The sequence below is a fragment of the Schistocerca cancellata genome, chromosome 2 (assembly GCF_023864275.1).
Source record: "Schistocerca cancellata isolate TAMUIC-IGC-003103 chromosome 2, iqSchCanc2.1, whole genome shotgun sequence".
In the NCBI taxonomy this organism is placed as follows: Eukaryota; Metazoa; Arthropoda; class Insecta; order Orthoptera; family Acrididae; genus Schistocerca; species Schistocerca cancellata.
The window spans coordinates 1,060,329,729-1,060,341,761 of NC_064627.1; the positions used below are offsets into that span (position 1 = coordinate 1,060,329,729).

The 12,033-nt window shown below is 45.6% G+C and overlaps 1 protein-coding gene across 1 annotated transcript in view; it reads right to left on the minus strand.

Moving 5' to 3' along the window:
* Window positions 1-9,265, minus strand: part of LOC126163062 (phosphatidylcholine:ceramide cholinephosphotransferase 2-like) — a 350,838-nt gene extending 341,573 nt beyond the window's left edge. Inside the window, exon 1 of the mRNA XM_049919964.1 lies at window positions 9,156-9,265. Within this exon, the coding sequence (XP_049775921.1) occupies window positions 9,156-9,166 (11 nt within the window). The 5' untranslated portion in view covers window positions 9,167-9,265. The remainder of the gene's footprint in view (window positions 1-9,155) is intronic.
* Window positions 9,266-12,033: the final 2,768 nt, after the last annotated feature.

Genomic DNA, 12,033 nt, shown 5'->3' on the forward strand with positions numbered 1-12,033 from the left:
CGATCTTGGTACAAATTTTCATCGGCGCTTCAGTCTGCAATTGTACATCACAGATCATTAAGACTTAAGGGGCTCCGGAAAGGCTCAAAATCATGAAAAGTTCAATTTTTACTTTTTTGCGTTTTCTGAATCTGCAGACTATTACCTTTTAATAGATATATAATTTATTCAATTCCGAAGACTACAGCTATTTTTAAATTTTTTTTGAAATGTGTTCTACATGGCCGTGACCCACTGTGGCGCTGTTAAACTGCTGTCAAATGGTGTTATTATTAACGTCCGTGTTCATCAGGTACATTTTAGTGATGTGAGATAAAGTATGTGTTGTGGCTAACCTGTGATGGTTCAATATATATCGCTGGTGTGATTGTCGATTGTTTCATGTTTATTTACTCAGTCGTTATCTCGAAAATATTCCTAATTAATTCTGTTTCTTGAGTCTCTGTTTTGTTGAAGTATAATAATGAGTAAAAGTAAAGTTATTAGAAATCCTCTGAATGATGGCAACATTATAAGGTGCAAGGTATTTAGAAATATGGGAATGAAGATAGGTTCTAACATGGTACGAGCGATGCTTGCTTTAGACAAGGAACGCCTTCGGGCTGCAGACAGGGCTGTAAAGAGTCTAGAAATACAAACAAGAGCAAACAGGAGGAGGAACAAGAGGAAGCTGGAGGAGGAGTTTGCAGAGGATGAAGATAATCGATCCTATGGACCTGGAATGCACTAAAAAGTTAATCCAATCTTTGTCGCTCGATTCCCAAAACTTTTATTTTCTCATACTAATTACATGTTTTCTAAGGATCTTCCAAACATATTTGTTTCAAACTTTCAGTAAATGTTACACAGTATCTTCTGCATAATTTAACACAGCCTCTTTCGAAAAAACTGTATATTTTTGAATATATAAATAAAAAATTGCAAAAAAATGTTGTGAATTTTCATTACAATTGAAAAAAAATCATCTTTAATAACTGAACTAAAATTTTGTAAAATCCCTGTGTTAAGTTGTAGCCCATATTCCAATAAATAATCTGTAAAAAGTTCAACTTCCTACCTCAAATACTTTGTGAGGAAAGATGTAATTTATAAGCGTTATTTTAACATTGCAAGTATAGGGCGTTCCGGAGCCCCTTAAAAAGATCTCTGGAACCATATAGTTTCATTTTATCTACGTAAATATTAAACGAAGTATCATCCTTATCCCAAAGCAAATAAGACAGTACGACCAATAAAACGGAAACAGAAAATTACGTCTATGAAGGAGTAACGCTGAACCGACCGCTGTCACGCAGATCTTAGTTAGAGGGGCTCGAAGAGGGAACTGGAGAACCGTAATTCTGTTCTGCGACTACATGACGGGGCTGTTAGGCAGACGCCTTAAGGATCGCTGGGCGGATATTGTGGTAGAATACTGTGCGCCTGTCCGGTATAACTGCGCCCGTGCAGCTATACTAGAAGAGGGGCAACAGAGAATAATCGTAGGAGTAGCCTACTCAGGCCTACACAGTGCGCCTGCTTTCCGATCTTGGCGCTCATCCGACTTCCTGAAGCTGAAACGATCTCACCGGCAATTAAAAGTATCCAAAAATATCAAGAACAACTTCCATTACACGATATGCATTGATCTCATAAGTACTAACCGCCTCAAATCCAGGTCTCCGCTATGACGGAAGCAAAGCGCCAGGGAACGTCGAAGTGAGAGAAGAATGGAAGAAATTGTGCGATACTTTCAGATTTAGGGAGGTGACTGACGTAAATGTAAGAAGAGAGGCTAGGACCTTACTAAAAAAAACTATGGGTGGTGCATCCTCTTGGTCTACCAGATCCGTCTTTGCCGCAAAATGCGAGATAGACAGGCAGAAATTAACCAGTTCGTTGGGTTATATAAGCGCGGCAAGCGAAAGCTAGCCGCTAAGAAGGTGCTGCCTGTCCCATCTAGAGCGCGATGAGAGAACGCTGCTGATTTCACTCTGGTACACGGCCGCACACCACTATACACCGCTACGGTATTAAAGATCACACTTTAAGGCAGCTAAGAGAAAATCTATTTCGACCACGGAAAGATGAAAACCGGGTACTGATTCCTATCGTTCGATTCTAAGGGAATTGCGTCATAATTAATGCTTCATTTCCCCTCGAGTTTGAGGCCATTTTTCTTCCTCCTTAATTCGAGGTTCGTGTCAGAAGGAATCTATTCTACGCTTTCAAGAAAGTCACTCAACGTTGTAGTATTTGCGAAATGAAACCTATCCCATACAAGCCGGCCGGGGAGGCTGAGCGGTTCTAGGCGCTTCAGTCTGGAACCGCGCGACCGCTACGGTCGCAGGTTCGAATCCTGCCTCGGGCATGGATGTGTGTGATGTCCTTAGGTTAGTTAGGTTTAAGTAGTTCTAAGTTCTAGGGGACTGATGACCTCAGAAGTTAAGTCGCATAGAGCTGAGAGCCTTTTGAACCTGTCCCATACAATGTCTCAGTAACCACACTACCACCGAAGCACACAACGACACAAACAAACTAGAAATTAGGAATTAAATATACCAAAATTGGTTCACTGCGGAAGACCGTACTATGGCCCCTTCTTTCAGTCATAACACGAGACTTTTTTCTTTCCAAGGTCCGATCGGTCGTGAAATTAAAAGCACAGTGAAAATGTAACGAAGCTTTGCGCAGATGTGTTGCGCAATGTGTCTAGCATTGCTTAGCATTCCGACCACTTAGCTGAGTGGTAACGTGTTTGTCTACCCTGCAGCAAGTCCGGGTTCGATTCCCGGAATTTTCTCCGCTCGTCGACTGGGTGTTAATCCTCAGCATCATCTCAACATCACCGACACGCACGTCGCCCAATGTGGCGTCACCTGAAATAAGACTTGCAACTCGGCGGCCGAACATCCCCGGATGGAGCCTCCTGCCTATAAATGCCGCACGATCATTTCTTTTTTCTTTTTTTCTTTTCTTTTCTTCCTAGTATACCTGTCGATAGAGCGTCACGTCGCGCTTTTCAGTTCTGAGCGCACAGTGAGCACGTCAGATGCCTAGAACAATAGTCTCCCGCCAAGCGTGAAGTGCTTGCAGTCATTCGATGTCTTCACACTAACAAGGAAACCTCCCCATCGCACCCCCTTCAGATTTAGTTATAAGTTGGCACACTGCATAGGCCTTGAAAAACTGAACACATATCAATCGAGAAAACAGGAAGAAGTTGTATGGAACTATGAAAAAAATTAATAAAATATACAAACTGAGTAGTCCATGCGCAACATAGGCAACATTCAGGAGAATCTGAGCTCAGCAGCGTCGTGGTCCCGTGGTTAGCGTGAGTAGCTGCGGAGCGAAAGGTCCTTGGTTCAGTCTTCCACCGACTGAACGTTTTACTTTCTTTATTTTCGCAAAGTTATGATCTGTCCGTTCGTTCATTGACGTCTCTGTTCACTGTAATAAGTTTAGTGTCTGTGTTTTCCGACCGCACCGCAAAACCGTGCGATTAGTAGACGAAACGACGTGCCTCTCCAATGGGAACCGAAAACATTTCATCGCAAGGTCATAGGTCAACCGATTTCTCCACAGGAAAACACGTCTGATATATTCTATACGACACTGGTGACGGCATGTGCGTCACATGACAGGAATATGTTGTCGGCCCACCTACTTGTACACTTAGCGAATGGGTAAAAAGATTCTTCTACCTTGCCCGATTTAGGTTTTCTTGTGGATGTGATAATCACTCCCAAAAAAGTGATGAAAACATAAGAGTTTGTCACATAAACTGAAAATAAAAAATTAAACTTTTCACTCGAGGGAAGACTTGAACCTAGGACCTCTCGTTCCGTAGCTGCTCTCGCTAACCACGGGACCACGGCGCTCCTTGACTCCCAGTCTCCTTGATGTTGCCTATCTTGAAATGGACTACTTAGTTTGTATATTTTACTAATTTTTTCATAGTTCCACACAACTTCTTCCTGTTTTCTCGATTGGTCTGTGTTCAGTTTTTCAAGGCCTATCCACTGTGCCAACTTATAACTAAATCTGAGGGGGGTGTGATGGGGAGGTTCCCTTGTAAGGTATTCCGCCTGATTCCATGCAGCCCACATAACGTAACTGTTCTGCATGACAGCAAACTGCGGCAGTGGTGGTGGAACTTCGAACCAGGACGTACAGACGTTCTTGGTGCTGGCGGTCAGGGAAGGAAGCGTGTGTCAACCGATGACATAATTCAGCGAGTGGATCACAACACAGATGCTGCTGCAGAGTTTTCGATGGGAAGTTTTTGATCACACATCACACAGGCCGGAGTTGGATTCCTCTCATTTTGATCTCTTCGCTCACATGAACCGCTGGCTGTGAGGACAGCATTTTGGCACAGACAACGAGCTGCAGACCAGCGTAGGGAATTGGTGGAAACCAAATGCGGCTACCTTCTTCGACGAGGGTCTTAGAAAGTTGGTACCACGCAACGACAATGGTCTACAAGTCGGAGTGGCGACTCTGTAGGGAAGTAGCTGGAAAGTGTAGCTAAATGTAGCAGACAACACATTTTTGATTTTCACTGCCGTTTCCATTTTGCGACCGATCGGACCTTGCGGTGGAGGGGGGGGGAGGGGAAGGGAGTGTAAAAATATTTTAAAAAAGCTGAAATGACAGGTATTGAGGTAAGTGATCAACTAAAATCGCGCAGCAAGCGCCAGGGAACTGGATGTATGTGATTCTGTACAGATTATGCGAAAGAACATGCTCCCCTTCTAGCAGCAGGTTATTGTAGGTCGCTGGAGGAATGAGGGACTACAAACGATTGGGAAAGAGTTCAGATTATTCCCGTTTTCAAGAAGGGCCGTCGGTCAGATGCGCATAACTGTGGGCCACTGTCTCTGACGTCAGTCTATTGCAAAATTGTAGAGAATTATTTATCGGCGCGTGTTATGTATGAGCTTTTAGAGTAACGAAAAGGTTCTTTGTGCGAATCAACAACGCTCCTGGTAACACAGATGTAGTAAAAACAGCTCGCTTTGTTTATCCGAGAACTCGACAAAGCATTAAGTGCACAGTTAGATGCTGTGTTCCTTCACTTCCTGAAGGAAGCATGGAGTGTCGCTTAGTGAAAAAAAAGACGACATTACAGAATATCAGACCAGCTTTGTGAAGAGGTTCAGAACCTTCCAATAGGTAGTACACAATATTTCGTTCTTAATGGAGCGAAATTTTTGTGTGTATATGTATTAAAAACATATTTTGGGCGTACTGCAATGGGTTGTTACAGGTTTCTTACTGTTCAAGATAATATGCAAATGATCTGATGGATAATGCCGGAAGCTTCGTGGCGTTAATTGTGTACACGAAAATTTTTGTGTCAAATTCTCCACTTGTTTCTCTGATGACAGCCAGAGCTATTTAATAACACTCAATGTAAGAAAAAATATGTACTTGACAGTAAGAACCGTTTAGTGGGCACCGTTTAGACTGGTTCAAATGGCTCTGAGCACTATGGGACTCAACTGCTGTGGTCATAAGTCCCCTAGAACTTAGAACTACTTAAACCTAACTAACCTAAGGACATCACACACAGCCATGCCCGAGGCAGGATTCGAACCTGCGACCGTTGGCGTCTTGCGGTTCCAGACTGTAGCGCTTTTAACCGCTCGGCCACTCCGGCCGGCCCCGTTTAGACTTTTTGTGAAAAACACGATCCATGATTTTGGTTAGGAAAAGCAAGAATTTCTGCTAGTTTGCTTGTGACGGTCGCATCAATGAATACTGTTGCTGCTGTTCCAGACGCAAACCAAAATATGTGAAAAGAGGAAATGTTACATTTCCTAGATAAGTACCACAGACTCACGCGATTTGTGAGACCATGTACGTAATCGCGTTCTCCGCCTCTGAATAGATTACCCAGTCCATAGATATTGTTACTTATGGTTCCGTCCGAGAGCGCGGTAATAGTCGCCAACATTTTCTTTTATTTTATATCTTAAGATTACGTCCGGTTGTCTGCTACACGAACGACATGTACCTGTGCCACTTTGCTGATGGAATGACCTGAAAATAGCGCACAAACCGCAAGCAACGAGAGAATAATGTACGAGTTCCGTCACGAGCGTGTGTTTCATATTTCCGTGTAATAACTTACGACTTACAAAACAAACCGCAAGCAACGAGAGAATAATGTACGAGTTCCGTCACTAGCATGTGTTTCATATTTCCGTGTAATAACTTACGACTTGAACTATCTGCTGACTGCTCTTATTAGACTGATTCCACCACAGCTGCATATTGGTGTCGAGAAAACACGAAGAATAGGTATATCCTGACGGAAGCTCCATTATCACGACGGAGGAGGTGGGGCGACGTCAGAGTGTTTACGTTCTGGCACGCAAGTTATCACTGACCGCTGCTCCTGGTCCGTATTGCGTAATCCCGAGCCGGGGAGCAGCGCACAGAGCGTTGCGCGGCCGACAGACGTCCACAGCCAGTGTTTTGGTTGCCCTGTACCGTACCAATCACCACGGCAGAACGACCCTCCCTGCAAACGCCGTCGCTGTTCTTGGCTGTGAGCACACATTGTGAACACGCATTGTACCTGGATCTGAACTGACAGTGGTGCTGAGTTGCTGAGGGAATTTACTACGCTGTCGGTTCGGTGTTATCCAGACGCGTTGTATGGCTGTACCAGAGAAAGTAAATAGCACGCTCCATAGTGTTGTCTAGTACGTACTATTGGTGGTGTTTAGCAACGCAGTGCTTCACTTTCCACGCAGGTGAGCAATAACTACGTTGATCAGCGTTCAGCGCTACAAGCGTACTACGCCATTAACCAGTCCCACGACTCGTGTTTCTTACGACAGAAGGTGTCTTCGACGTTCCCACTGCGGACTTTGCGACCCGAAACATCAACGTGCAGTTTCCGCCCACAGATAGCTCAGTCGTGGCTTTCCCGACCGTCAAAGAAAGCCGCAAGCCGTAGGGGAGGCTCTGGTCGTATGTACGACTGTGCAAAACTGTTTGGTCGGAAGTGACACGGTATGTGGAGCACCTACAAAAAGATCGGAAACGCCACAGTCGGAAAGTCCACGCAACCAGAGGAGAGGCCTCAGCCGCGAAGAATAAGAATGATTCACAGTGTTCAGCAACGCGCGCGTCTCGTACTGAACAACAATATAGACCACTAGCGGTCTTCAGTAAAATGTGTTCTGCAGTGCTGCAACGTCAATGTTTAGCAACAGTAGATATCAACTTTGGTGTTCATCACGATAAGGTGGCCAGCAGTACAGGATCTTCTTAGCAACACATACGCCTCCGAAAATTCAGAAGTACAAGTATGTCGGGATCTTCAGTATAGAAGATTAGAGCTTCGTCTTCCATCGACGGCGAGGTTACCACGGACAGTACACAAACCTTGACTGGAAAGGAAACAGGCCGTGTCCTTTCAAAGGAACGTCCCGACATTCGCCTTAATTGACTTAGGGAAATGAAGAAAACCCTAAAATTGGATGGCTGATAGGGGATCTAAACCACCATCCTCCGAAATACTAGTCCAGTGTGCGTCTTTACCACTGCACCTCCTTACTCGGCTACGTTCAGGCAAATTGAAATTCTTCGAACGCACGGAAGCGGCACTGGTCCGTAATAAAGGTAATTCAAAATGTTCAGCGCAATATATAGCTATAATTTTCAGCAATGAACATGACTTGTCGGTCTTCATCAAGGCATTTTACGCTGTGTCTGTCTTCGATTAACGACGCGGAATACTCGGCATTTTGCACGTTTTGAAGTGACCTTCAGTAAAAATTATTGGGACTTCTTAGAAATGCGGTGCTTCAGCTTTTCAATGATGAGTGATATAAACGCTTCATCCTGTTCACATCATTCAGAAGCACCGAAATGTATTGAGCAATTCACAGAGTTCAGAAATAACCACGGCTTGTAATGTTCAGCAGTTGGCACAAATAGAGTATTGTTCAGCAAGATATATTGTCCTGTGCTTTATCTCCCCATTACGAAGCAGAGTGTTCGGAAAATCGGATGCCATGCCGTGCTGTTATGCAATGTACTTTTCGCGGTGTTCTTTGTAACTGACACCCTGTAGTTTTCAGCAATACAGTGTGCCCTGGGATTCCTTTCAGATTACTGAACACAGTCTAGGCAAATCACACGCTCAATAGTGCTCTTCAGTAGATACTATTGGGGGTGTTCAGCAATACAGTGTTGGAGTATTCACTACGATAGCAATAACCGTTTACGGTGTTCGGTTCAAATGGCTCTGAGCACTATGGGACTTAACTTCTTAGGTCATCAGTCCCCTAGAACTTAGAACTACTTAAACCTAACTAACCTAAGGACATCACACACATCCATGCCCGAGGCAGGATTCGAACCTGCGACCGTAGCGGTCGCGCGGTTCCAGACTGAAGCGCCTACAGTGTTCGGCACCACAAGTGTTTAGCAGTTCCCTCGTGGCGTTCAGTAACACAGAAAAGATGATAGCCTTCAAAAATAAAATCGATTCACAGCGTCCTGTAATACTTTCACCCCGTAATATTTGTTGTGTCTAGACAAGACAGTCTAGACACAGGGTGAGGTTACCGAAGGGCACGCGTACACACACGCCGGCTGGCGTGAAGTCTGGAACAGGATACTTTAGAAGGCACTAAAGAAAAGTACGTATCGTATGTTTACTTAACTTTACTTCATCCTTGTGGTACATCGCTATTGACGATACAAGTGAGACTCTCTCCAGATATGGTTAATGGCGCCTTGCTAGGTCGTAGCCATGGACTTAGCTGAAGGCTATTCTAACTGTCTCTCGGCAAATGAGAGAAAGGCTTCGTCAGTGTAGTCGCTAGCAAAGTCGTCGTACAACTGGGGCGAGTGCTAGTCCGTCTTTCTAGACCTGCCATGTGGTGGAGCTAGGTCTGCAAGTACTGACAGTGGCGACACGCGGGTCCGACATGTACTAATGGACCGCGGCCGATTTAAAGCTACCACCTAGCAAGTGTGGTGTCTGGCGATGACACCACAATATTCAATAAAGCACGCGAGTAACGATGTTCGGCAAAAGACGGTGTAACGAGTTCGTCTCGTAATTACGGTGCACAGTGTTTAGCCAGTCGCGCGCGCCTCGCCGTGATGTTGATACACAATACTCGCGGTGTTCAGCGGCGTACCTGGGCTTCATGGTGGCTGCTGTCCCTGGACGCCGCCGCTGTCCCACGCGTGCGGCCGCAGTCGCGCCTGGTCGTTCAGTCGCTGGCTGGCCGGCTACTGTGCGTGGCAGTGAGCGTGGCCCGCCAGGCAGCAACGGCCGGCCGGTCCTCCTGTCCCGCCCCGCTGGCAGCGCGCCAGTGGCCAATCGGAGGCCACGCCACACTCAGGCACAGCAGTGGCCTGAGAGGCGCGCGACTAATTACTGCTGTCGCCCTGCTCTCTCGAAGCTTCCGGCCGTGCCCGGCAGGTGCATCAAATATGCAGGCCCGGCCGGAGGACACTGGGTCGAGCACCGCCCCTTTGCATGATGCCGCCTGCTGGTCAATAAGGCCGCCTGCCCTCCTCTGTCGCGGAAACTTCTCGAGGGCGACAGCTGTCCTCCGAGCCCACTGCCTATCTCTGTTCTGACGTCGCACGCAGAATCTTTAGTCTAGAGGCGAAGTAGTCGCCCGTCTACTTAGACCAGGGGCGGGCAAACGTTGCACGCGGCTCGTGAGCACACAGCGCTGCACGTGTGCTGCTCGCGTGCAATCGTCGAACGGGACAGTGCCGACAGCCTGCAGGTTGCGGCAGTGTAGTACCAGGCTAAGCTGCGGACGTTGAAGCGAAGCGACCACTACGTAGTGAACGTTGTATTTCAATAACCGGAAAATGCAGAGTGAATCAAGGAAATGGAGAATTGGAGATTTGCTATCTTTTAAAAAGGAATGGGAGAATCATTTGTTCTCTGTGGAAAAACGTGAAAATTGGAAATGTATAATATGTGACAGTATTCTCGCTGGTGAGCGGAAGTTTAATATTGAACGCCATTATAATAAATTTCAGTATTTTGCCGTTCTTGGTGCAATAAAAGAGGAATTTCTCAAGCGATTTGGGGATATATCTTACTTATCCCAAGGTTTTGAATAGTTCTAGAGAGCATCTGGTTTCTGTAGATGATATTCATCTCAGTTTGCAAATGGAATTAATAGATCTACAGTGTAATTCTCGTCTGAGAGACAAGTTCCTTTTGGCAAGACGTCTAATAGATTTTTATCACGACTTTCCACAGCAAGAGTTTCCTCGTCTCCATCGTGAAGCCATGAAGATAGTCAATGTTGGGCTTGACATACTTTTGTGAGAGATTTTTTTCTGTTATGAAAATTAATAAGTCTCGGTTAAGAGCAAACATCAGTAATGAAAATTTACGTAACTGTTTGCGTTTGTCTGTGTGTAGAAATTTTGTTCCAGACATTAAACGTATTGTAAACTCCACCTGTGATAATTAAATAAACGTACCGTAGGTAATAGGTACTCTTTCAAACCATGATTTCTGTCAAGCACTCCTACTAACCTTATTCCTTCATTTAATAAAGCAGGCCAGGAAACAAAACGCATTACAGAGGAAGAAGCGGAGAGACGGTATGTTGGGGAGGGGTGAGAAGCGGGTGGCCAGCTTGCCCCTGTGTGCACGCAGAACACCTGTTAACTGCACACGTGCATGTGCACCGCACACGTGAAGAATTCCTGCCCGCCCCTGACTTAGGCGGACCTTCATTGACGGAAACTGAAAACGCTTAATGGCCGTGTTTGGCAGAGCCCAAAAGGTAAGCTTCGACGGAAATCATTCTTAGCCGAGCGGTCTTAGGCGCTGCAGTCGTGGACTGTGCGGCTGGTCCCGGCGGAGGTTCGAGTCCTCCCTCGGGCACGGGTGTGTGTGTTTGTCCTTAGGATAATTTAGGTTAAGTAGTGTGTAAGCTTAGGGACTGATGACCTTAGCAGTTAAGTCCCATAAGATTTCACACACAAATCATTCTTGAAATTTCGGAACGAGGACTCGGAAGCATAATCTCTACCTTACGAGGGCAATGCTGCAACTCTATGGATCTGATTCAGGATTTAAAAACATACACTCACTAACGCCAATATTCTTGTATCTTCACTGTCAGGCATCGGCCTTCTCACCGTATCAAGGTGACTTGATGTTTGACGATAAGCAATTTTCGGGACTGCTACGGTCGCAGGTTCGAATCCTGCCTCGGGCATGGGTGTGTGTGATGTCCTTAGGTTAGTTAGGTTTAAGTAGTTCTAAGTTCTAGGGGACTTATGACCTAAGATGTTGAGTCCCATAGTGCTCAGAGCCATTTGAACCATTTGATAAGCAATTTCGTGCGAAGTCAATGGTTTTTCAGTAATATAGAAGCTGGCACTGGCGTAAAAGGAAATCTAATACACCGGGAAACTGTATGGTTCCAGAGACCTTTCCAAGTCTCAGACGCCTACGATTTATATGTACAGACTGAAGCGACAAATGAAAATTTGTACCAAGCCAGTATTCGAACCCAGGTCACCGGCTCACCACCACGCCACACTGGCACAGTGAATTTGCACAACGGCATGGACTTCATCTAGCACGTCTCCCTCCTCAGTTCAAATTCCCATTGGCGCTTCAGCACACTTGGTATTTCCCCTAAACTCTAACAGCATTGCATGTGCTCTTCCAATACAGTTGGAGAGTCTCTGCAACCTTGTCTCACTCCCTCCCAACCACTGCTTCCCTTTCATGCCCCTCGACTCCTATAACTGCCATCTGGTTTCTGTACAAACTATAAACAGCCTTTCGCTCCCTGTATTTGACGCCTGCCACCTTCAGAATTTGAAACAGAGTATTCCATTCAACATTGTCAAAAGCTTTCTCTAACTCTACAGATGCCTTTCCTTAATCTGTGTTCTAAAATAAGTCGTCTTGTCTTACGAAATATTTGTAGTTACAAGGTCGAAGATATCTCCATAGCACGTGGGCTGCCGATGTACCTGTTCAAGACAGTTTTTCAGAAATCGTGTTCAAAAGTACTTCGC